The sequence below is a fragment of the Equus asinus genome, chromosome 19, assembly GCF_041296235.1.
Source record: "Equus asinus isolate D_3611 breed Donkey chromosome 19, EquAss-T2T_v2, whole genome shotgun sequence".
Taxonomy (NCBI): Eukaryota; Metazoa; Chordata; class Mammalia; order Perissodactyla; family Equidae; genus Equus; species Equus asinus.
In genome coordinates, this window is record NC_091808.1 from 10,795,858 (window position 1) to 10,823,260 (window position 27,403).

At 41.7% G+C, this 27,403-nt stretch overlaps 1 protein-coding gene across 2 annotated transcripts in view; it reads left to right on the forward strand.

Annotated features, from left to right (window-relative positions):
* DNER (delta/notch like EGF repeat containing) overlaps nt 1-27,403 on the forward strand; it is a 302,825-nt gene that overhangs the window by 97,410 nt on the left and 178,012 nt on the right. For both annotated transcript variants that reach the window (XM_014835920.3, XM_070489533.1), the window contains exon 2: nt 25,171-25,473. In XM_014835920.3, the coding sequence (XP_014691406.3) occupies nt 25,171-25,473 (303 nt within the window). The remainder of the gene's footprint in view (nt 1-25,170; nt 25,474-27,403) is intronic.

The following is a 27,403-nucleotide window of genomic DNA, read 5'->3' on the forward strand; positions in this document are numbered from 1 at the left end:
AATTGTTGTGGCCTCGCCTTGTCTCTTTTCTAGCCTGAAAGTGTTCTCTCCTTTGGGTCCTTCACCCCGTGAAGCTTTTTATATGACAACACTAAATATTTTCAGCTACCTCTAGAAATTTTGGAAAATTTTGGATCCCCTATTGCCTAGCCAGTAATATGTGTGATTAAAAAAAAAAGAATTGTCGTGGTCTTTTTGCAGTGTTATGTGTCCTTTGGAATATAAGGCTGGTGGGCTCTGAAAGCCATTGGGTGCAGCCCTGCCTCACGCAGGAACAGTGGGGTTATTTCCATTTGACAGATGCAGAAACCAAGCCTAGGAGTCAGGTGGCTTGTCTGAGATCAAAAGACTAGGGACTGGATTTTTGACCTGGGACCCTTTTTGTGCTTACAACATACGCCTTTTCTCTGGCTTCTTTATGAGTATAGAAAGAATTTACTTAAAATATTAGAAAAAAATCCAAACTATTTTTTTGTTGAAAATTTGAAGTATAAAGGGATACAACTAATGTGTTTGATGGGTCTGCCTTTAATAGCCCTTTTCAGAGAGCTGTAAGTTGTTGAGAACAGTTGTGTCTAAGTAAAGCTAATTTTAAAAATTATAAGTAATTTTTCATTGTCTAAAATGCAATTTGTTATAGAATCAAGAAAGGGAGTTATTTCTTTCTTTTTAAATTTACCATTCTCTCCATCCTGATTTTCATTTGTCACAAAGCTTAATGTTTAGCTTCGATCAATAAGATTGAGTGGGATAAAGGATTTACTATTTATTGGATTTGCTTTGCATTTTTTGAAATTAGCATGAGGCTTAAACGCCTGCTTTTCATTTTTTTCCTATACCTATGGTGGATGTGCTCTGGTGTCGGCAACTATCAGTCATATTCAGAACCTTTCCATGGCAGGTTGTCACACCGTGGTTAAAGCAGCCTGCACCAGATCCTCCCATCTATATAACCATGCCAAAGTCCTTCACCCAATGGCCAGGATGGGCCACGTGTCTAGGTAAATACTATGATTTAAGGTACATCAAGAATGTTCACTTGGTCCTGGCATCACCCCAGGGTATTAGAGATTAAAAGCATTATAAATGGCAGAACTTCCAAGGGCCCGAGACATTATCTAGATTCTAGACGACTCTCTCACTTTACACGTGACACCCGGAGAGAGGGATGACTCCCATAAGTGGATGGAGATTGCCATTGTTCTCTCGACTCCCTGGCTACTGTTCACTCTTCTACAGCAATATTTCTGGGCACAGAGAAGGGAAGGAAGGACACACACACTATCCACGAGTGTATTTTCAGGGAGGTGTGTGAGCTGGCTGAAATGATGTGTAATGTTTCTGTTCTCATTTTGATACCATCACCTTAGATCACAGACAACCACTTTATAATTGAGTATCACTCTAAGAGTCTGGGCTTGTTTGTCTTAACCATCAGTTGGCTAATGAGAGAAAAAAATCAGTATAAATAAATGATGTATTTGCTTCAAATAAGGGTCAAAAGTCACTATGGCACCACATGACCAAGGTTTAAAGAGGAGTTGAATGGGGAGACAATGTGGGAGGATTCAACATCACATGGTCCATCATGGCCCACGGTGACCCACAGTAGTAGCATCGGTGGGCAAACTCAAGAGAACCTTCGTGGAGCATGGTCACCTTGTGAACAGCCAGCTGGCAACAGCAAAACAATATTCTCTGCCATATTAAATTAATTTTATCCTTTTTTAAAAAAAATTTTATTTTATATTTTTTTGGTATCGATTTGGGTAACAATTTCAATTTAGGTCAATGTTGAGTGTCTGTGCAGTTTGTTTGCCAGTGACAGGGGTCCCTTTCTCTTTTAAGTTGGGTAAAGTGCCATGCTGATACCATGCTGACCTTATTCAGATTCCACAGAAACCTGACTCTTAACTGCATCCTGCCTACCTGCTCTTCCTGTAGCTGCTTGCGTCGTAGTGACTTTAGACAGAAATTTCTTCTTGGCCACCAGTGTCATAGTGAAGGCATGACCGCTAAAGAAACCCTGTGATTTGTCCTCTAGAGAACAATTCTAAACCCTTGCATCGGACCATTTGGAAGACATACCAGGAAGTGGGGAAGTGTGGCTAACTGTCCTGCCATATCGATGACTAGCACTGTGAACCTGTGCTCCTTCTTTCCTGATTGTTTGAAACCATTTCCTTGATTCCGAACTGAGTGAGAGATGTGATGATGTTACAGGCTACGGAAGAAGGGCCGATTCTCTGAAACACGATGAAATCAAGAAGCTGCCTTGATTCTCAGCCCACACGTACTGTGACTCCAAAAACCAATTTCCTATGGCCCTTTGGAAAAGTTTCTTCCTCACAACAGGCGGCCACTTTCTGGGAATGGTTTTGAGGTATCTGTTCTGCTCTCAGAAAGCATCAGCTTTGCTGATGTTCATGGGGAATTAAAAAAAATTAGAAAACTTTGCGGACAGGGGAGCATAAGGTTGTGAGAGAGAGTAGAAGACAGAGTTTGAAATCTGTGTCTAAAGAATGACCAACACACAGCGCCTCCCTAGATCGCTGGGACACGATTTCGGTTGAATAAGCTGGTGTGATTCGTATGTTCCACTCCAAGAGTAAGGCTTTGTAATCAAGTTGCTGCTGGTCCTGATCTTAGCAGATGAAGTCTTAAACAGCTAACTATACATGCAGAATGTTCACCTTCAGGTGACTGTGTCTTGGGTGAGGCCAATATAACTTCATAATTATCATTTAAAATCATATTACACTGTATATTGGATTTCCCCAACCAGCCATGAGGAAAGTGGAGTTTGTTCTTTTGATTTTATATAAGAGAAACTGTAATTCAGAATTGCTGTCCAGTCAGCAGAGAGGTGGGGCTGGAAGCCAGGCCCCTCTGTCCTGGCTCTTAGCTCTGCCCTTTGCCTTGTTCTCTAGCTTAGAGATGACTGTAGTCTGGCCCCAGAAAACCTGCAAGAAAGTCCTTTGGGCCTACAGCCCTACCTCCTCATCCTAGAAAATTGTGGCTCTGCCAATGAAATTTCCCATTGAGAGTCTGGAAAGAGGTTGGGAAGGAGGACAGAGACAAGGCCGGGAGTAGGCTGAGTATGGAGCTGCCCTCGTTCCCAGGGGTGGTGGACTTCGGAGAGGCTGGGCAGATTGGGAAAACTCCAACTTTCCATTTGGAATGTTTCATGTTTTTTCCTGCTGTATCTTGAGCTCCCAGATACTAGTCTTCAACTATAAATCTCAAACTCCTTTCAGTGCCAAACATAAAATTATCTTCGCTCTACTCCTATCTTGCTTTGTTTGTGCCATAAAGTCCTTCAGTGAGCATGTGTAATTAGGAATTTAAGCCTCAGCAGTTGTGAAGAGCGGCTGAAATGAAGACTAATGATTTTCGGCCTTAATAGTACATGTAGATATTTATTTCTCAATATGTGCTTAGATTCACCGAGATCAGACTGTCCTTCCTGAAAGGTGAATGATTAAAAGAAAAAATCACCCAGAAAATTGAGGGGCTCTTTATTTTTTGGGAAAGGCAAAATATAGTTAAAACCAGCTGGCTCTGACTCTTCACTGCACCGTATATTATGTTTGCTGTATGTGTTCATTTCTCTGAGTCTCAGATTTCTCACCTATAAAGTGGAATTGATAATACTTGCCTAACAGGATTATTTTTTGGCTTTGAAATAATGTTTGTAATGCTTGGAGCACTGCCACAGAATACTCGCTCCATATATGAGAACTTCTATCATCAGTTCTTTTTTCTACACAATACACTGAATGTGTCACAGCCCCTAAATTGAGTGTGATGTGACTGTAACGCAGGTGATCTGCTTTTTTGCAGTCATATGTTTGAATACTTGATTTTTGCTCTTTACAATAATATGCACTGATTGCCAAGCTACTAAAAATGCTGCTGTAGCAATTGGTAATGCTGTTTGGATTTTCTTTCTTCTCTTTCCCAGCAAAACTTCTGTTTTTGGAAGTGATATTTATAGAACAAACTGGCTATTAATCCATATTGTATTCAGCAAAATTAGATTTTTTTAATGGCTTTGTTTGCCAAAAATCTTCTCTGCAGAGATGAAGACAATGGAGATACTGATAACTGGCTCTCATGTCAGATATTTTGCAATGCAAATGTTGTAATGAGGACACCAATGTGATTGAATTTTAAATAGAGCTAAGCCATTGTTTTATTTTAGCAAGTCACTTGTACTTTTGCCTTAAATTTGCAAACATTTATTTTGGTCTAAAATAATTTTGTATATTGGACTAGGTTCTTACTCGATAACACATAGTAATATAGCTTGGGCCACTTTTAGATTTCTTATTAATTCACCCAGTTCTCCCTCCGTATGTGCATAGATGTGATAATGAAAATAAATTACCAAAGTCCTTTATAGAATTATTTGCAGGATCTAGAGGTTAGCACAGAAGAGCAAAGATAACTGGTTTGGAGCTCACCTTGCCTAGAATTGGTCAAAACGGAACCTGGGCTGAGCACATTGGTGCTGACAATACCCATCTCCAGGCCATTCTAGCAAAGTGCAAAGGAAAGCAAGCCCAGAATGTTCCAGTCAGCTCTGGGCCCACAGTTAGGTTGCTGGAGCCGCAGTGCTGGAACCTTCAGAGAGGCAGCTCTCTCAGTGGCCAGCCCTTGTGGACGGCTGGGTCATCCTAAGTCTAGAATCTGCTGACAGTTTTCACCCAGAATCCTGCTCCCCTTGACCTGAGGTGCCCTTGCTGGTGGTGGCCAGCCCTACCAGACACCTTTTCCTTTAGGGTAAATCTCTCTTTGGGAGCAGTCAGGCTTCCATCAGGGTCCCCCAGTGCATCAAAAATGTAACGTCTGAACCCCAACAGTGGACACACTTCAGTATTCCTAACGTGGTCCGTTGATACATATACTTGGGCAACCAGGAGGCCCAGCTCCTTTTATCAGAATTCTTTATCTGAGGTTTAGATACTCCCTGAGAATCCTCAGCAGTCAGTCCCTCAAAGAAAATACTATCCCCATTTCAAGCTTGACATGAGTGAGGGGTTGAGAAGTTGCTTTCACTCCTCAAGGTTGTGTTGGGGTTTGAGCCTAGTTGTGGGGACTTCATAGTGAAACTGACTTCATTTTGCAACTAATATCTGACCGACTCATCCAAATGTCGTTGATCAGCTGCCAAAACATAAAAATGATGGAATAGCAATACAAAGGTTTCCTACTCTTTACATGCATTTGAAGATAAGGACGTCAAAGGGACCTGTTGGTTCTGTAGACTGTGTGACTTGCCACCATGTTATGGATGTTTGCTGTCAGCCATCTTAGAGGAAGAGTTGGTGGAGACAGGTTCAGGGAACCGAGTTCTAGTTGTGCTCTGTCACTTAGGGACCCTGCACCCTCATGTAACGTCACAGGACCTCCTCCATGAAGTGAAGGTGAGCGGGATGAGGATGGTAGTCCCTCAGAACTGTGTCAGTCACAGGCATTGTCAACCCACTTGATTTACATCATCCATCAATAAGCCTGTTCTCTCCGCAGTCTGTATTCTGCTCTCTTGAAATTCCAGCTGTTTGGCTTTCTTAGGAGATGAAGACTAATGAACAGCAGAGCTTCCAGATTGTTGAGATTTCTATAATTTTAGGTGACAGAATTTCAGAAATTTACTTTTTATGGAAGTCATTTATAAAGTGATACATGTGATGAAGAATTTTTTATGGCTAGAAGCCAGAGGTTCCCAAGCTCTCTTGGTTCCCAGTGGTCCTAACATCGCAGGAAATGTTTTACAGTGCCTCAAGCCAAAAGAAATAGCTAATGGTTCCATTTATGAAGTAATGTTAAAGAAAAATCAGAGCTGGACAGTAGTTCAAGTGGTAAAAACAGATTTTATTCAGGACTATTGCAATAGAGGAAAAGAGGCCTCGGTATAAAACTGGGCTCAATTCTGCAAACAGCATGGGCAAGTGGGAATTTGTAGCCAAAGGGCAGGGTAGGGGTTGGTGGGTGGAAAATTACTAAGAGGAAATGGTAGGGGTGAGGGGAGATTCTGGCTAAACCAGCCTAACAGGGTTCTTGCTAAAGGCAGGCCAGGGTGATCAGACATTGATGGTGGAAGATGAGGAGCCTGATTAGATATTGCGGGTGATCAGATATGGAGGATGGGGGATTCTGGCTAAACCAACTTAACAGGATTCTTGCTAAAATTGGACAATGCAGAGATGAACAGGAGTCCAAAAGTCAAGGCCTAGTTGAGAATATCCGGGGTAGCTTGAGTAGACTTTGGTCAAGCAGAGAATCCTTGTTAGTACGTAGGTCTCAACAACTTACGTTCTAATAACTTTGTGGTAGTTTGAAAAAGTAATGCATGTAAAATGAAAGGAAAAATAATACTTTTATTTCTTTCTTAAATAACCACAGTTACATACGAGTAGGGGGTGTGCCTGTTGAGTACTACACAGCTCCTCAAACTGATCACTACTCTCCTCATTTCCTTGTTCACATTGACCTTCATGGAATGTTTGCTTTTTATCACAGCAATGGCTGAAAACCCAGTCTTTGGCGAGATATGATATCAACAGAAGGAATGTAGTGAGGTCTACTGTTGAAACCATGAACTGCCTCTAGCTAGTAGTTTGCACTGTCTGGCAGAAGTGTGTACCCTGTGTTTCCCTTGAAGATTGAAGATGTGTGTATAATTCTCAGTGCTCCTGGGCCTTCATTGTAGCACCTCAGGGTGCTTTGGCACACACTTTGGGAACTGCAGGTGTAAGCTGCATATGCACTGCTATTGCTGTTTGATAGGCAAGAAAATGGCTCAAAGTTGCCCAAGGTACACGAGCATCAGGAAAGGACCCCAGCCTGGAACCCAGTCCTGAGGAGTGGTCTTCTAGTGCACTGTTGGAAATGATGCTCTTTGTGCATTGCCAAAAGGACCAAATGGAAATCCATTTATAGTGTTCTCCAGGATCCTGGCCATCCTCTGGAGCGTCAGCTGTGGATTCGCCTCTGGATGGTCTGAAAGAGCTGTTCTTCTAAATGAGGATCTCAGATATGAATGGGGAATGGGCATCTTTCTGAATAACGTTCTTCTAAGTGAATTTATTGCTGTCCAGGAAACCATAATCTTCTTCAGTGTCCATTGACTTTGAGGCTATTTCAGATATTTCGTATGATTTCTGGAGCGTTATACAGTGGACCATGAATATTGCCTTTTCTGTGTCATTGTCACTCTTCATTGGTAAGGGGCACACATCTGTCATGTTTATTTCCAGAGCTTGTGCTTGGGTTTACTGGGTGTGGCTCATTCCACAGTCTGGGAACTTTTCATCATCAAAGCAAATGGTACCAAGTCACGGTTTTAATATTTTTACTCTGAACGGAACTGGAGCCACAAACAACATTAAAAGAATCATCTATGCAATTATGCAGTTACTTTAATTCCTACTATAGTTTTTGCAAGGTGGATTGAGTTTTCTCATGGAATTTCTGATGTGATAAAATTTCATGTTCTGAATCTTTCTAGCTGATGATTGTAATCAGTGATATAATTCTGGGGAAGAAGAAGATAGTAAAAATGTTTCCAGACATTACTCCTGCCTCGTTGAGGGAGCTCTACGATTATTTAGCTTTTTTTTTTTTATTAAAGCTATAAAAAGTAGATTGTATAATCCATGCAAGAAAATTGTCTTTGTCTTGTCCTGCAGTAGGTGATACATATAAGTGACAATGTGTGACAGTGTTGATCTATCTACAGTGTTTATTGTCTGCGTCCCTCCACCAGCACTGTGGGAGCAGATGTTCTGCCCATTTCCAGAGCCTAGTACAGGAGTCAGCAAACTTTTTCTGAAAATGGCCAGACGGTAAATATTTTTGGCTCAGTGGACCACATGGTCTCTGGCCACTACTCAACTCTGCTGATGTAGGGTGAATTCAGCCAAATAAAAAATAAATGAATGATGTGGTTGTATTCCAGTAAAACTTTATTGATGGACACTGCAATTTGACTCGTGATTTTCACGTGATATGAAATATTAATTTTCTTGGATTTTTTCAACCTTTTAAAAATGTAAAAGCCATTCTTAACTTGCAGGCTGCACAGACATAGGTGGCAGGTCGGGTTTGGCCTGTGTGCCATAGTTTGCCAAGTTCTGGGCTAGAGCCACAGAAGGTGCTCAATAAGTATTTGTTCAATGACGAAGACCACATTTTAAATTAAATTTTTATTATGAAATATTTCAACCATATAGAAAAGCACAGAGAATAATGTAATTAGCATCTACCACTGAGATGCAACAAACATCGTGCTATCATATTTGCTTCAGGATTTTTTTTTTATAAAACAGCCAAACATAGTTAAAGCCCACCTGTCACCCCCATTCCCCTACTCCTCCTGGATCCCATTTCCTTCCCTCTCTATCCAGAAATGATTGTTATTCTGCATTGGTGTATAAGCTTTCTGTCTGTGGTTTTATATTTTTACAACATAGGTATCAAATATCCACAGCGGTGTCACACTGTAGCTATCCTTCTGCAGCTTGCTTTTTTTCCCCCACTCATTACTATGCTTTGTCTGTGGTTGTCTGATGTAACTAGTTCATTCGTTTCACTTTTTATGTAGTTTACTATGCAGTCATACCTTGCTTAATGATGGGAATACATTCTGAGAAATGCGTCGTTAGGCGATTTTGTCCTTGTGTGAACATCATAGAGTGTATTTACACAAACCTAGATGGTATAGCCTACTACACACCTAGGCTGTATGGTACTAATCTTATGGGACCACCTTCCTACATGCAGTCCGTCGCTGACCAAAACATTGTTATGTGGCGCATGACTGTATTCATCTTTTATTTTATGTCTCACTCAAGAGACTGATCTTGATGTCATAAAGATATTCTGTATTTTCATCAAGAGAACCAATCAGCAAAGTTTTTCTGCAGAGAACCAGTGAGTAAATATTTTAGGCTTTGCTGGTTACACTTTCTCCGTTGCATCTACTCAACTCTGAAAACAACCATAGACAATATGTAAACTAATGGGCGTGACTGTATTTCAATAAGACTTTACTCACAAAATCAGGTGGTGGGCCAGATTTAGTCTCTGAGCTGAAGTTTACAGAACCCTGATATGAAAGTTTTGAGGTTGCATTTTTAAGACTTTGATGCGAAATCCATCTGGAATTCATTTTTGTGTGAGTGTGGATGGTATGAATTACATATTTATTTTAGCCACAGGGATCAGCAGTTATTCAAGTACCACTTACTGAATAGTTTATACTTTCTGCCCTAATTTTTCATGCCTTCCCTGTTATATACCAAGTTTATATGGTAAATCTCTGTGCTCTGAGACATTGTTCCATTTGTCTATCCCTGTGCCAGTACTATACTGTGACATTGATACATTTTTGTATCTGGTGGGGAAAATATGTCCTTTTTTTCTTCAGATTATCTTGGAAATACTTGGTCCTTTTCTCTCCCTTTTGAGTTTTTGGATCAATTTGACAAATTAGGAGGAAAAAAGCCATGAGATTTTGTTGGAATTGTATTTTTCTGCCTGTATTAATATTGTCATGACATACTAGCCAATGACCAAGAACAAAGACCTGTAACTCTCTGAGTGTCAGAGACAATATGCAGATAATAGTACTTACTGAATAGGATTATAGTGAAGATGAAATGGATGGAAAACATCGGGAACTGTGCCAGCAGAGTGCATCCTATGGGATATTCATATGGGAGGTTTTGATTACTCATGGGCAATTCTTTTTTCATCCAAAGACCCTGGAGAGATGTCAGTTTTTCTGCTGTTTCTCCAGGCCTGCTAGCGGATTTATCTCCAGAACGTCCTCCTTTATTTGAACAGACAGAGGCTGTCTGTTTAGAGGCTTTATGTGGGGGCTCGGTTATAGTTCCCGCTCTTCTCCTGGGCTCAAGGCCACATTTCCCATCCCTGTATGATTTCCAGAACCCAAACCCTCAGTCCTTAGGTCTTACTTCCAGGTCCATAATTCCTGGGGTCAATGCAGTGTCATCTGCTAAGGGCTCTGGTGGTTTCTCTTCTCATATTTTCCGAAACTTGAGGATTCCCCTTCTCCCCCACCCCTTTTTAAGTTCACCTCTCAACCTTTGAATGAAAACATTTTCTATTTTATCTAACATTGTTATATAGTTTTAGTTGGAGAAGGACCTGCCCTTCAGTTCAATCTGTTATAATAAAAGTCCTGAATAATGATATTTTCCGTCAATAAAGCTTTTATTTTCTACATGCCTATGGCGTTTACATATGCAAGAAAAATCATGATGTCTATAATCTTTATATGCTAACTTAATTCACATGGTCCAAGTTAGCAAGCTGTATTAACTGCACTTGGTTTCATCAGCATTCTAAAACAGTTCAGAGGATGCTCTGTGCTCAAAAATTAGTTTGCTGAAAAACTCTTAATTCGACATGGTTATGCTTTGCTGACAGTTTTTCTGGTGGGTTTTTCTACCCTTCTAATTTCATGGCTTAATTGGAAATCCTAAATATTTGTGTTTTTAAAGAGAGAATTTGGGATGATGAGTATTACAGAATCTTCAAAGCTACAGTACCTCTGTGGTCCTGCTTCTGTGGACATAGTTATACGGGCACCAACTCTCTACTGATTTGAGGTTCAGCTTGTCATGGTAGAGGAGACCCCTCTGTGTCTTAAAAGACAATGCACTGAAGTGTAGCTAGAACATTCTGTCTTCTGCTTCCTTGTAGACCTGTCTTGTGTCCCCAGGGCTGCAAAATTAAGGTGGGGTGGTTTTCTATTCTCTGTCCTAACTCCCAGACTGCAGAGACTCCAATCTCTGTTGCTGACCATCCTTGTTTCCGTGCTTCACAACCCATGACTGTTTCTGGTTGGTGGAGTTTTTATGGATGATCTCTTCCACTTCAGCCCTATTTTTCTGTTCCTTTACTATCTTTTCTTTTGTTTCATTTGCCTTTCATAACTTCAAAGGTCCTCTCAGCTTCTCTATGGAAAAAAAATCTGGTTTTTTAGTAGATGTTGTCAGCCAATCAGAGAGCCTCTTTCCAACCATGCAACAAGATGACTAATCTGAGCACCATGCAATCTGAGAATCTTTGGCTTTTGCTAATTAAAAAGCAATTGCTACTGGATATCCAGGGCCTGCTCTTTTGGCGGCTTGAATTGTATTTTTTTTCCTTTTTAGCTTTTTTCTTAGTGAAGCTGCCTACATGAAGCCTGCTGATTCTAGAAGGCTTATCTCTAGGTAAATGAGGTTGGACAACATGATGACTTGAGATTTATCTGCCGAGCCGCTGATTCCTGTCCTCATCTCTGGGAGCAGATGGATATTAAAATTAGAGCAGCTGTTTCCACTTAAGGTTAGAAAAGCTGAAAAGAGAGCAGAGGGAATTTTTGTGCCTGCAGAGAGAAAAAACACACGTCACGGTAGTCAACGGGCCAGGCAGGTACACAAGTACACTAAACATTTATAGCTTAAAGCAAAGCCTTTCTCAAACAAGGTGACCTTGGTTTCATGGGCATCCATGGAGTTGTCTCTCAACTTTTCTTAAGGCTCCTGGGCTACCAAGCCTAGCAGATCTCGAACACCCTGCCTGGTGGGAGATGCTCTGAGTGAAGGATGGTCTAAAAGAAAGCAATACAGTTCGTTCTTTGTTTCAGACAAGAAATATTTATTGAGTGCTGACTACATGCCTATTTTTGCAGTTCCCTGCTACCCCGCATAGGTGTCATTTACATCTATTTTAAAAGATGAAGAAATGAACATATTTTAATATTTGGAGACTACCTTTGGGGTCCCCAACAAGAGCGAAAGGTTCTTCAAAGTGGGAGACTGACTTGAGTCCCCAGCCTGGTTTCACGTGTTTCCCTGGCTTCCCAGAGCTTCTAGGACAGAGGCCAAGCCCATTAGAATAACACGGAGGCCACTGTATTTTGGCTCCTGCTGACTTCGCTGGCCCCTGTGGCCTCATGTGGCTGCTGTGCTGTGAGACAGTCTCTATGGAATCTGTGAGCCGCTCCACAGTGTCCACTGTCTGGGAAGAGGGTCAGGAAGGAGCAGTTACTTTTGGGCAAAGACAAGTTGGTTTCATCATCTTTGCCAGCACCTCCATGGCTCTTTCAGGAAGGGGAGCTCTGGGTGCAGAAACTCTCAAAATAGGGGTGCAGTTGACACTGCTTTCGATGAGACAGTCTCCAGCAGCTACCTGCCCACCTCACTCAGGTTGTGCCACTGGTTCCATAGTTGGGAGATGGCAAAGAGATTCCTAGAAAAGTTAAAAAAAAGACATAAACAAAATATGCTTGTTTCATTTGACTGGTAAGAAATGTCACCCAGGAAAGTATAGTCCCAACTTTCACATGTGTAGACAGTGTAAGCCCAGATTTTAAAGACTTTAGTGAGCTAGCTCTTCTCAGGATAAAAATTACTTTCTCCTACATCCTCTCCCCCTGCCAGTGTGGCCTGTCCGGGTTGAATCCCTGAGGCCCCCTCCCCTTGGCTGTCTTTGCTATGGGCACGTCATGCGGTATAGTCTGCTTCCTCCTAATTTGTCTGGGTAGAGTAGCTCCATTTGCCTGTGTTCTTGGTGCTCAGACTTTGTTCTGCTGCACATTCCAGAAACTTGACCAGCAGGTGCTTCATGAAGCAGATACTTGCTCCTAGAAGCCATGTTTTCCTGGCGGAGAGGGGTGTTTGTCTGAATGAGTGTGGAAGAAAATCTGATGTTTCCCAGCTCTTTACCCTGCCCAGACCCCCTCTAGGGCTCTAGATTCCTAAGGGCTCCATTCTCCTGGACATGTCTGCAGGCATCTCATCCCATGTGCACAAGATTGGATCCTTCAACGGAACCGTGAACCAGGGCCTCTGGGCAGCAGCCTTCTCTCGCTGAGCAGAGTGAGCTTGATTCAGGTTCTTTCAATGATCTCATGAGCTGCCCAGGTTTGGGGTCTATTTACCATGAAGCCGTCCACAGCTCTTGGACCCAGGTCCCCCCCGGATCCCACTGTGTTCTAAATGTCCTCTCCAACTCTTCTTTACCCACTGGAAGGTGGCCTGACCCTTCCACTTACACAGATTGCTCTCGTCTAGGTAACCAGTGCCAGATCCAGGGTCTACTTGCCAGTGATCGTATTACTTTTGTCTAGTAGCCTATGGCAGTTAGCCATGCTCTCCTTCCAAAAACCACTCCTTGACCTAACGAGATAAAATAAGAGGCTATGTGGAATATAGAAAAGCGATGCAATTTGGAATCATTCAGTTTGGGGTTCAAATCCCTGCCATATGTGGCTTTGGACAGCTGCTTAACCTTTCTGAGTCCTAGATCCCCCTGGATAAAATTAGGATATTCTCTATGTCAGAGAGTTACTAAGAGCAAATGAGTTAGGACATATAAGAAACCTGATGCTTATGGGTCCTTGACACATTTTAGTTCTTTTCCATATTCTCCTCATTTTTCTCCTCTAATGTTTTCCTGCCTCCTCCAACTGACCCCTCCCTGCCTCTCTGATGCCTCACCCTCAATGATCTCGTGCACATGAAGGTGTCAACCTCCACCCCCCTGGTAATGTTCATATGAGGAGCACCGACTCATTCCTTTCTCCTGAGCACCAGATCTGTATTCACAGTCACTTAAGCACATTGCCTACTCAATGTCCTTAGATACCTAAATATCTTTCTGCTCCAAACCAAAAACCATGGCTTCCTGAACCTTCTCAAGCTTGCTCTTCTTCCTAAATCCCATATTTCAATGAGGGAACTAAGGCTCAGAAAGGTGGTGTGTTTAATGAAAAGAAGTTCATAATTCTGGCGTAGTCCAATTTATTAATATTTTTTCTTTGCACTTAGTCCTATTTGTGTCCTGTTTATTAAAGATTTGTTTACTCCAAAGTCATGAGGATATTCTCTTCTGTTATCATTTTGAAACTTTATTTTTTTTGCCTTTCGTGTTTCGATCGGTGATCCACTTGCAATTTATTTTTGTGTGTGGTATGAGGGAGGAGTCAAGCTTAATTTTTTTCCCCATATGGATATCAGTTTATTGAAAAAACTGTATTTATTGCACTACTCTGTTCTAGAAATGAAGTGTCCATATATGATCATTCTATTTCTTGACTCTCTATTCTATTGTCCTAATTACTGTACCTTTAAAGTTCCTGATTTCTTATGGAGAAAGCCCTCCCACATTGTTTTTGTTCAAGAGTGTCTGGGCCATTTGGGGACATTTTACACGAGAACAACAACAACAAAAAACTGTTGTGATTTTTGTTGCAATTGCATTGAATCTGTTGATCACTTTGGGGAACGTTTGAATCTCTGTGATATTGAGTTTTCCAATCCGTGCCTAGAATCTCCCTCCCTTTATATATGTCTTCTTTAATTTCTCTCAGTACTATCTTACTATGTTACAGTTCTCTTTGTTGAGGCCATGCACTTCTTTTGTTTGATTTGTTCTTAGGTTTTTATTTTTTTGACATATTATAAATAGCATCTTATTTTTAAATTTTGTTTGTTTCTGATACATGGAGATGCAGTTAAAAAAAAATTTTTGACCTTGTCTCTAGCAAACTTGCTGAAGTTCCATATTCTAATAATTTGTCTACATGCATGATCATATAGTCTGTGGATCATGACCGTTTTTTGTTTGTTTGTTTGTTTGTTTGTTTGAGTTTTCTTTTGTGAGGAAGATTAGCCCTGAACTAACATCTGCCACCTATCCTCCTCTTTTTGCTGAGGAAGACTGGCCCTGAGCTAACATCTGTACCCACCTTCCTCTACTTTATATGTGGGACGCCTGCCACAGCATGGCTTGATAATTGGAGCATAGGTCTGTGCCCGGGATCCCGACCAGCGAACCCCGGGCTGCTGAAGTGGAGCAAACGAACTTAACCACTACGCCACCGGGCCTGCCCCTCATGACAGGTTTTTTTGTACTCAATCCTTGTACCTTCTTTTTATTCTTGCTTCCTTGCACTGGCTAAGACTTTTAGTGCAATGTTCAGTGGAGGCAGTGATAGCGAACATAGTTGCTTTGTTCTCAATTTCAGAGAGAAACCTTTCAACATTTCACCAATAAGTATTACGTTTGCTGAAGGTTTTCTGTAGATACCCTTTATCAGCTTAAAGCATTTTCTTTCTATTCCTAGTTTGCTCAAAGCCTTCACTCTAAAATGATGTTGAATTTGATAAAATGCTTTTCCTACATTGGTTGAGATGCTCATATGTTCATTAGAAGAAGTTGAATTCTCAGTTTGCTGCAGGCTTCTCTTCCTGAGTAGGCAGAGAGGTAAAAGCTGACATATTGCCTGTATTCATGGCATTGTCATTTTGTAAAAAGAGTTTGCTAGGATGTATGAGTGTTTCTGATGAGAGGCGAAACAAGAGTGTAGGCACTGGAATTGTTCTGTAAGTTTCTGATTCAAGAAAGTGGTCTTTGAATGACTAAAAGGAAAAAAGAAAAAAAGCATTTCATCTGAGGCTGGTGTGCTCGTGCCAGTAAATGCAATTGTTATCCTGTAGAATTTAGTCAAATGTGGAAACCAAAGGACACAGGATTTGCCAGGTTTTTGAAGATGAGTTATTTAATTCTTGACATATCTACCACTGAGCAGGGCTTAAAGACTCATCAGTATGACTATTGACTACGTATGTTCGCCAGACTGAAGCAACAGTAGTGCAATTTCAAGATAATTTCCAAATGAAGCATGTTTTAAAGAGATATCATGAAAAGGTAGGAAAATAATTAGACATAGAGTAGTTTATTTTTTTATTATTATTATCTTTTAGGAAGATTAGCCCTGAGCTAACATCTGCCGCCAATCCTCCTCTTTTTTGCTGAGGAAGATTGGCCTTGACCTAACATCTGTGCTCACCTTCCCCTATTTTATATGTAGGATGTTTGCCACAGCATGACTTGACAAGCGGTCTGTACGTCTGCACCCGGGATCTGAACCGGTGAACCCTGGGCCGCCAAAGCGGAGTGTGCGAACTTAACCATTACACCTCCGAGCGGGCCCCGTAGTAGTTTATTTTTAATGGATTCATTTCATAGTCAAAAGTTTGAATTCTGCTTATAATTTCCTTTTAGCCTACTTACCCAAGTGACTCAGCCCACATGCAAAAATCAGGACAGGCTGATTTCAAGAATGTCAGCGTAGAATTGAGGGAAAGATTTGACCGTCCAGATTAGTCTTGGAATAATTTTTGAAGTAGATCTAGAGTGCCTAACATGGAAGTAAAGAAATATGGAAACACGGGAATGTGTGTTTCACTATGGTTCTCAATTCAGTAAAATGAATGAGTATTTTTATTATTTGGATTTGGAAAAAAATTCATGGGATGCGTTTCTTGGCTGACTCTACTACTGGCATAAGCACTGCAGTGATTTTTTCTTCCCACATCTACTCCTAGTGGGTAAGCAGTTGGTGTTGGAATTTAGTTGAGAACTTTATTGAGCAAAGTGGGAAAAATTCCTTTTCAAGGCAAAAATACTGTGACAGTTGGACCCTAAGATTGTTCATTTGTCTTTCAGCATGAAGATGACATTTCTAACCAGCGCAATTCCTGTTTTGGACTGTGAAACACACTATTAAGAACGGAAAGGACATTAGTGCTTTCTAGTCCCATCCTTCCTTTTGAGTTGAGGAAACTGAGTCCCAGGAAACTTCCTTGCCTTGTCTAAGGTCACCTACAAATGGGACTAGAACCCCAGGGCTTCTCTACTGCATCACAGTGCTTCGGGGTGGCAATTGCTCATTATCATTTTTCCAGAAACCCTAAACTCCAAAGTCTGGAGTCATCTTTGTCATGGTCCTCTTTTCCCTGTTGGCGGATGTAAACACTCTCCTGCTATTTCAAGGTCCCTTGCTCTGTGTGACTCTTCCCCACCCACCCTCCCCCATGGTTCCACCTGTTTCTATGTTTAGCTGCTGCAGTGGGCTGTCCGTCATTTATTTCTGTTGAGTTCACTTGATGGGTGGGAGAGTAGGGGGAGAATTTCCACATTTCTTCCAGTGAAGGAAAGGTGGGAGCATGACCCTTCATTGGGATCTCACTTCATGGTGGATTATCTAGGTAAGTATTCCTTTCCTAGTGCCAAGATTTAGTCTGCCGTGTTCCTGCACATAATTATGATTAAAAGAGCATCTGGTCCCTTCTCTGCCTTAAGTTGTATTTTGAAAGGTCCTTCTGTTATTTAATCACTTGGTGCATGCCAACCCAGTAAGGGAGTTGGGTGGGGAGACAAAATAGCAGCAATTGTTATTAACTTTATCATGGTCCTGTTCAAGCTTATCTTCTTCTTTGAAGTCTTCTCAGATGAGTCCACCTACCTGTTTTCTTCCTTTGGGAACCCCAAAGTCCATATCGTCTGGATCAGGGATGACCAAACTAAAGGGCCAGCTAATAAATAATGTATGGGTTTTGCGGAGCAGATAGTGTCTGTGGCAATTACTCAACTGCCGATACGGTGGAGTCAAAACATAAGCAGATGGCTGTGGCCGTGTTCCAATAAAACTTTATTTACAGCCACAGACTGCATTTGGCCTGTGGTTGTAGTTCGCCAACACTTGCTTTCTACCAAAAAATTCTAAATTTTAGTTTTTGGACCAAGTGCATCAGAATCAACTGGGGAAACACTGAAAGATGTGGGTTTCTAGGCCCCACCGTTGGAGATTTTGATTAATAGCTTGAGGCTGGGGAATCTTTAGTTTTAAAAGTTCCTTAATCAATTCTCCTACTCAGAAAAATTATTAAGACAGTGGTCTATTCTGCTTTTTAAAATTTCTGTGTGTATTTATACACATACAACTAAATACATCACATCGTGTTTTGTGTTTAACAATAATATAAAAATGACATGATTCGGTACAAATCATTCTGCATCTTGCTTATTTATTTCTTTGCCCTTTTTATTGAGGTATCTCTCTTTTAATGATATCTAGGAATCTATACAATAAAGGATTTAGGGGGCTGGCCCCGTGGCAGAGTGGTTAAGTTGGCGTGCTCTGCTTCGGCAGCCCAGGGTTTGCCAGTTCGGATCCTGGCCATGGACCTACTCACCGCTCATCAAGCCATGCTGTGGCAGCATCCCACATAGAAGAACTAGAATGACCTACAGCTAGGATATACAACTGTGCACTGGGGCTTTGGAGAGAAAAAAAAAAGAGGAAGATTGGCAACAGATGTCAGCTCAGGGCCAATCTTCCTCACCAACACCACATACACACAAGCGCAAAAATAATAAATAAAGGATTTAGTCCTTTGTAATATGTTGTACATATTTCCCTCCATCATGTTGTTGCCTTTTAACTTTATTTATGGAGTCAGATGGATTTTTAAAAATTTTTGATGGAGTAAAATGCTTTAAATCTATTCTTTTAAGGCAGAGGTTCTCAACTGGGGATGTTTTTCCCCTGGGGGACATTGGCAATGTCTGGGGACTTTTTTGGTTGTTATGAGAGTCATTGTTGGAGGGAGGGGTTCTACTGGCATCTAGTAAGAAGAGATGAGGGATGCGGCTGAACCTCCTACAATGTGGGGGGGCAGCCCCCACAACAAAGAAATACCTGCCCAGAGAGTCAGTCTTGCCGGGGTTGAGAAATCCTGCTGTAAGGCTTTTGCTTTTGTTCCTTGCTTAATAAGGCACTCCTTCTTCCTATAATACTAATATCTATATCAAAATCTGTATGAAGAACTTCCTTAATTGATTTTGCTGCTCAGAAAAATTACTAAAACAATGGCCCATTCTACTTCTTTCTTAATACCACACACGAATTTCCCTCAGTTATTTCTCTTCTGTGCCTACATCTTACGCCTCACTCTTCTGTAAGTGCCATGAGTCTGCTGTGTCCCCTCGGTGACTTGCGTTGCCTGGGTCATATAACGTGCTCCATCAGTGTTTGTAGGCTGTCCTCCTGGGCTTTGTTGGGTTTGGTTTCCTCAAACACCCTGCCCATCCCCTGGGATGACTCTGCCCACTGAGCTTGGGTACAAATGAGGGAGGGAGGTGACCTCAGGTTGGCTCCGCACTTCTCCAGACCCTCTGAAAACAGCGTCAATGAAAGCTGTCAATAGAATACAAAAATCATAAAGCTGGAGGAGGCCTTGAGATTTTGACCCCAGCCCCTCATTTAATGCAAGAGGAATGTGTGTCCAGAGTAGGCAAGCAACTTGCTCAGAGCCTTTCAGCCTCCTGTGCAGACCAGGGCTGACACCAGGACTCTACTTGCTCAGCGGGCCCTGTCTTCCATTAGAAAACTCCTTTCTGCTGCCTTGGTTTTGTTGAGAGTGGCCCCTGTCATCTAAAAGAGATTGGCTCTGAGCCCTGCTTGTAATCAGTTCATTTCATAACTGCGGTTCTCAAACACATTCTCTGTCTCAGCACGGGGGACTTGAACTCAATCAAACACATGATCGTAATAGTCAACGTGCATGGAAGCAGGGTATTAATTGACAATTGGGCTGCTCAGGGTGAGTCTAAGTATCTGACTAGACCCTTCTGTTGGACTGCAGGCTCTTTTTGAGGGCACGGACTGGGCTTTCTTCATCCTTCTGACCCTCATTCTCGGCGTCCTACCTGGCACGTCATAGGTGCTCCATCAATGTCACCTGAATGACTGATTGGCCTTAATGAGTTTTCTGTAAAGTACAGGAGAGGTCACACCGAAGCCCATAGATTCTCCAGACTAGGATGGAAGGCTCATCTGGGAAGGAAGTTCTGTGTCTCCCCAGGCCCCACCATCAGCCAGGTGATGCAGATGAAGCATTCACATGCTAGACTTGAAAGCAACCCTAACAGCTTTGGCTTACTGTATCTAGTGACCCTGTAAATGGGCCTCTTTTATACTTGTTTTGAGTTAGACCTTTCATCCTTCTGTGTGTCTGCTTCAGAGGGCATTGGGATTACTGAAAACATGGGCAGCAGACGGTTTAAGGAAGGAAAACAGGTCATGGCTAAAGTGTCACATGAGACTGACTTCAAATCACGAGTCCTGGGGGTGGCAGGCATCTTCGCTCTGGTCTGGCCTCCCCTGTCACCCTGTGCACACCCCCCAAAATACCCTTGATTTTGTGTGAATTATTTGACACAGGTGAAAAGTCCAAAATAAAATGTGAAATGAATACTTTCAGATTAGTTCTATGAGGAGAAAGAATTTGGCTTAAATAGATGAATTAATCTGATGAATTAATCTAACAAACATACAGCATTTAATAAATGAACTTGTTGGTTAATTATAAGTAGAAAACCATTAACCCATGGCTTTCTCTTTACTCTCTCTTCTAGCTGATATTACAAAGTCTTAATCATTTTCTCTCTCCTTAGAAGCTAGAAAGTATAGCCAAGAAAATATCACCTGTTAAATTTTGAGCATCCTCATAGTCAGGTCTATTAATTATGATATTTTGCCTCATTAGGTATTTGGCAGTTTGGTTATTTCCTGATTATAGTTCAAACTTAATGGACTTCAAGGGCGGTGGTGACCTCTACCACAGGAGATAAAATACACATACACACTTAAAAAAAACTCAATAAGTTGTGTACAGAAAAACAGGATTTATGATAAATATTAGTGATGCCAGGATTTTGCTTAAAGGTTAATGATTGCATTTACCTTATATTTGCTGTGATGCAAGTGAAACAGCATTTTTTTTGTTTTAAAATAAAACCAGTTTGAAGTATTAGAGAAAATGATGGCAGATAGTTGTCATTGTTAATGAAGCAACTAATATACAACCCAAGGAAGTAGCATTAATATGAAGTGATTATTTTAAAGACGGGATCACTGACCTTGTAGTGCCTTCAACTCTCTGCTTTGTATGCCATTGTTGTGTGTGTGAGTGTGTGTGGGCGTGTGTGTGTGTGCTCTATCACGTCAGTCACTGTTTCCAATCCTGTTAGAAATCTATACAATTGACAGTTTAATTTTCAGCTTTTATCTTCTTTTCTTTACTAAGGGCATGTCCCCTGGCCTTCCATGTTAATCATTTTTCATTTAATCCCATATGCTACTCATGCCTTCCTCTCCTCTATGAAGACAGCAGCACTTAAACGGTATCATTTGTCTTCATCATATTTTCCTTTCAGCGCTTCATTCCCTCTCTTGATGGGACTGACTCCTGGGTATGGTGAACTGGGCCTTGTCGTGGGGACCTGCCTTACCCCCCAGCTCTATCCACCAGCACGTGACGAGGTTCGCCCACTGGCTCCCCTAGACAGTCTCTGAGGACCAGAGTAGGACGCCTGGTGCTCTGGTGTGGAGAGCCATCCATGACCCGTGTACTCTTTCTGCCCTCCTCAAAGCAAAGGCTGCAGATTGTGCTGGTTCTGTTACCTCTCAGGTCAACACTTTTCCCCCTTTTAAAACTGACAAAGTTATTTAATCGCTCTAAAAACACTGTAGTGGGAATACATAAGGCTCCCCTTTGACTTATGTTCTCGAGGGCCTATGACTTATGTTATGGGCCTAGGAAGATCCTGATTCCACTTGACATAGCAGCACACCTCACAGCTCCGGCAGCTGCTTGTATATAACGTCATTCATTGAGTCACTCATTTGTTCAGTCAATGTTTATTCAGCAGCTCCCACGTGCTGGGCACTGGTCTAGGGCTGGGGGCACTCGAGAGAACAAAACAGGAAAAAAGTGTCTGACCTGCAGGGTATACATTCTCGTTGGGGGAGATAGAAAATAAATGTAATAAATAAATAACTTTTTTCCCATGATAGATTAGAAAATGATAGACATTTTGGGGGAAAATAAAGCAGAGAAGGAGGAATCAACGGGCCAAGATGTGGGGATTTTGCACTGTTAAATAGTGTGCTCAGAGAAGTCCTTATGAGAAGACGATATTTGAACAAAGACTCAGAGGAGGCTTGGGAGCAGCCATGAGAAGGGAGAGTGGTTCAGATAGAGGGAACAGCCAGTGCAAAGGCACTGAGGCAAGAGAGTGCCTGGAGAGTTGGGGGAGCAGTGACGTCAGTGTTTCTGGAGCCAAGTGATGGAGGGAAAGAGGAGGAAATGAGGCCAAAGAGATTGGGGGCAGGGCAGATCACATAGGACCTAGAAAACTGTAAAGACTTTGGCTTTTATTCTGAGTTAACTGTTAGTCATTTGCCTAATATCGCTAAGCCTCAGTGTAAAAGTAGAATAATAAACATACTGACCTTAAAGAGTTGTAACGAGGAACTAAAGTGAAAAACATAAAATGCTAAACATAGTGGCAGGCACGCAGGAAGTACTCAGTGACTGGCAGGTAGTACCAGTTTTGCTGCTCTTAGTGCTGTTACTAGGTCACTAGATATAAAAACTCTATGGGGGCAGACACTCCAAGTTTTTTGTTTCTTCTTTAGTGTTTTAATCCCAGACCTGGTACAGTTCATTCCATATAATAAGGCCTCAACCAATATTCATTGTGTATTATCACTATCGTATCATACCTTTATTCTTAAAGAAGCATTTTAGGTGGTCTTAATTGGCCTACACTTAATTGTTATTTTCTGTTATCACACAACTATCATCCTTCCCTTTGCTTTCTGCACAGGGATTATTTTGGGGGGCATGATAATAACTTGATATCCAAGAGGCAGTGCCGTGTGGTGGAAAGAAGTCTTGGCTGGCAGTCGCAGGATGTGGCATGGTTCTGGCTTTCTTTGGTAGTGGCTGCGATGGGTCACCCTACCCTCTGCCCTCTGGTTTCCCAACAGAGATACTGGTTCATAAAAATCCTTCTCTATTTCAGGGTTGTTGTGAGCACAATGAGATCCCATATGGCAGTGTTCTTTGAAAGCTCTACATGGCCATCTGAGGGGGGCAGTGGATATGGTGTCTGGTGGCCTCTGCTGTGTGAGGATGGGTACCTGTGCTTTGAATTCTTTGTCTGGAGGAGGCATCGGTTTACACTGTGCCTTGGTGCCTCTCTGAGGCCTGGCTGTTGTCAGCAGTGGGCTGTGGCCATGGAGCAGAAGCCCAGGGGCCTCTCTGGCCATTAGATAGGTGGTCTTTGCCTCAGTACAGTCATTCCCTAAGCTGCACAAGGGAGGTTTGGATTCCTAGAATTCATTTTTATAATCTCTTCAATATAATTCAATGGTTTCAGTATATTTCTGTGTTTTTAGGCACGTGTTAGAAGCCTTAATTTGTGATGAAGTCATTCTCAAATGTTTTAAAAGTTGATTTCAGAAAAATGGCTTCCCTGTCCCCTTTATCCTAGCTAATTAAATTCTTTCTCCTTCTGGTCCTGGCCAAATAATTCTGGAGGTGACAGCCACTCTGTGATGCCTTCCTAAATATAAATCAGAAACGAGATAAGATAATATCGCAACTAAGGGAGCAATTCACATCTGTCCTTCATCATGCATTGCTTTCCAAATATTGATTGATCTGTCTTTATTTTTTTAATACTTTAAAACAATATATAGAATGCTTCTCAATACTTTTTCTGTGCTCCTCGACATGCTGGGAATAAAGCCGGGAACATGGCAGATAAAGCCCTGGCACTCACGGAGCTCACATGTTTGTGGGAGAGAACAAAAGGGACTATTGTAGATTTTGTAGTGAGAGAAGGCTTCTCTGCGGAGGTGACATTTGAGTAGAAAACTTCGTGAAAGGGGGTAGAGAGCCTGCAAAGTCTGAGAGGAGAGCATTCCAGGCAGAGGGTCCAGCAGTGCACAGGCCCGAGATGGGAACCGCCTTGGTACGGTCATTCCGAGTAAAAGTTGGTTGTTTGCTTGAGGTGGGAATGACCTGGGCATCGTCCAGGGACAGGAAGAAGGCGAGGAGGGGAGAGTGCAGGAGGAGGAACACGTGTGGGAAGAGGGGACTTGAGGGATAGGAAGGGGCTAGTTCAGGGAGCGCTTTGTCTGCCACGGAAGGAGTTTGTGTTTTCCTTTGAGTTGATAAAGATTGTATTTCAAATTATTTACAGTTTCAATATTCTCTGCAGATACCAATCCATCTCCTTTGATCTGAGCTTCCATGAAGGAATTGCCAGGTGATGGCATAGAATTAACAATGTGGTATTTTGGGAGCTTCATTTTATTCAATTCCAGATCTCTTACTATTCCTTAAGGAATTTGTTGGAAATTGTTTAAGGATAATTCGCAAGATGAGTAGCCATTTTTCCATGCAGAATTGTGTCCATGTCTGTTATACGTGAGCTCATTTCAACAAGAGAAATTGAGGGTCCCATTTCTCTGTAGCCTGTTCTTTACCAAATTCTATTTTATGCCCAGCCCTGAGAAGCCAGAGGTCTATCAGATAGAGGTCTAATTTTCTGTTATCACAGAAGCAAATGATAACTGAATAAGAACTGAGAACATGCTGGAACCCTTGAGCTGTTTCCAGCGAAGGGTTGTTGCATTGTTTCATTTTACATTGTTTTGTAGCATCTCCCAGTAATAACAAATGGCAATTAAGAGGTCAGCGAAGGACTTGGAGATAAACGCTTTACTTAGAACATGAACACAGTTTAAAGAGATGCAGCTGAATTTTTATCTTCCACATCCAGCTGGGTCACATTTCTCTGTAATCACCCTCCAAAATAATGAGGTAGAAACTTTCATTAAATTCTGCTTAATATGAGTTGCTACCGTGCTCTCAGTTGTCATGCAAGCCTATCATTTTGGAAGGCTTTAATTAAATAACATTGCCTTAAAAAGCACTGTTTATCAGGTAGGAAATTGGGAGACATAGGTAAGTGCATCTGTAGGGGAGATAAACTGGCCAGTCATGTCTCATGAGGAAAGGTAACGGTGGTCCAGGATGTGAAAAAGGAGATCCAATTTAGATCCGTAGTATCGCTTGTCGTGACTGGCATTTAAAAATATCAAAGTTGGTGTCTTCCTAATCAGCCTCAACTTTAAAGTATTTTTGCCTTAGAAAATTCCTCTAAATAGTGTGTTCCTGAAATCAACATTATTTAGGATCTTGGGATCAGGGAGGTTCTTCTCCACCGCGTACTTCGTCGCTGGCCTCTTGTTACCTGTGGAAAGGTTAATATTGGGGTGACCTTGGCAGGCTCCCCCCAAGAGCATAAGTGATTAAGAACATGTATTCAACAGGAACAGCGTTTCTGTTAGAGCAGCAGCTCTGAGACACGGAGCTAATTTCCTAGCGATGGCACCACTTTTCTTATGAGGGAATAATTGACCCATTTATGGTCTCGTTTCAGCTTGTTGTGGATCCTTGCTCCAGCAACCCGTGTCGCCATGGCAACTGCAGCAGCAGCGGCAGCGGCGATGGCTACCTCTGCATTTGCAATGAAGGCTATGAAGGTCCGAACTGTGAACAGGCGCTTCCCACCCTCCCAGCCTCTGGCTGGACCGAGTCCATGGCACCCAGACAGCTTCAGCCTGTCCCCGCTACCCAGGAGCCTGACATAATCCTGCCCCGCTCTCAGGCAACCGTGACTCTGCCGACATGGCAGCCGAAAACAGGGCAGAAAGTTGTAGAAATGAAATGGGATCAAGTGGAGGTGAGAACGTTTGGTTGCATATATTTGAATGTAAGAAGCCAGACAAGTTAAAATAATTCTAGTGGGTCTAATATCAGCTGTAAAAATGGAGACCTTTTCACCCCTTAGACGAAAAACAATGCACTTAGCCTTATTCTGGTCTGTGCTTGTGTGTGAGAAATCTCTCCTGGTTACACAAATGAGACATTTCAATTATGATTGTTTCGTGAACACAAAAAGAGTAACCAGGAAAAGAATATGAATGAACTTATTTTCTGGAACGATATCCACATACATTTCTGTGAGATAATCTTAGAGTTTGGGGCAGACAGCTCAATGAAGAGTCATATAAATGAACACATCACGGACCCTCCATTGTTGACCTAATTTTCCTTCATGGAATATTATACTCATCTTTTTGTTTGTGGTTATTGTTTAGGTTCTATTTTTGGTACCTTACAGCACTTCAGTGAGATTCAGAAAAAAAAAAAAGCTATCATTGATTTTGAAAATATTTTGAGGATGCATTTGAGAATGAAATTTCCAAATTTTATTTATTTTGGCAATAGCAAATTCTATTTGTTGAATCTTGTCCAGCCTGCGTTTGGCTTATTGTATTTTCCAGCTCATCAGAAGTGTCATTACATAAAATATAAATTTTCCAGAAGACCCCTAAAAATTGACATAAAGTATAAATTTAGTAGCAAGAAGAATTGGGGGACAAATCCAAATCATGAGTTTAAGGTGACATCGATAGAGTGTAATTCCATTTCACCTCTTTTATCTTATAGGACACCCGTATAGACCCGTGGTTGCGTATGATTACAGGTTTTGTAGCTTAAATGAAAAAAACACACAGATCTTTGTGTAAGTGAGTCAAGGATTGTGTCTAGAAATGTCCCTTATTATGAATGAGGTAAAGCAGCATTTATAAAAGAGATAAGGTAGCATTTCTTCTTCTATTTTCTTGGGTAGTTCTAACCAGTTGACCCATTTTTTTTTTTCATTGCCACACAATTTATGACGGCCACATTCAGACCTCAGAGCAGTGTTTTTAGCCTACCTAAAAAACTGTGAACTTGTTCTGATTTCAGACTTGTAATAAACGCTTTGAAGTATGATGTTAGTAGCTCTTTGCTGAAGGCCTCACTTCTCGGATGTGAACTAGATTTGGGTCCACGTTTCTCAAGAAAGTGTCCTTTAAAGAAAATTCCTCCCCAACCAGCCATTTCAATCTGTTTATCTAAAGACATGCTATCCTACAATCGGTAAACATAAAAGAAATGCCTCATCTTCCTGTCAATGCTGTTATTCCTTAAGCTGTTCAAGAAGCAGGTTAGAAATGGCGAGGAAGAGATGGGTATGTTTGGGTTTCTCTTTTTCATGAAGTAATGATGCTTCAGAAACATGAAGCTATTTGGAGTCTTAGGGGACTAAAATTTATGTAACGTTTGTCTGTTACACAAATTTAACAAGTTGGACTCACATCTTTGAATGTCCCTCATGGCCTTTATCTATAGCATTTGACTATCAGGCCTTCTGGACAATGAGTTCTGAGTGTTGGGTGTAGGGTATTATGCTGACAATTTCTCTATTGTCCTCAGTTAATTCAGTGATGACGAATACTTTTGATAACCTTTTGTCTGGACTCTTGGGAGTGAGGACAGTGGTCACGGCATGAAGAATACATGAATAAATTGGTCATTGGACACAGCTCAAGAGTTCGCAAAATGTTTTGATGAGCACAGGTTTTTTTTTTCTCTCTTGAATTCCTTTTTTTATACACACCAGGATGATACTTTTGGGAACATGTCCCTTAAAAGAAGGAAGGCAGCTTCCCAGCTACCTGGCCTCAGCATATGCTCCTGAGACCCACCTCTGCACAGGGTAGGGTCATTCCGACTGGATGCTTCCTGCCTGTCGGTTGATTGAAGCCTCACTCTCCTGGTAT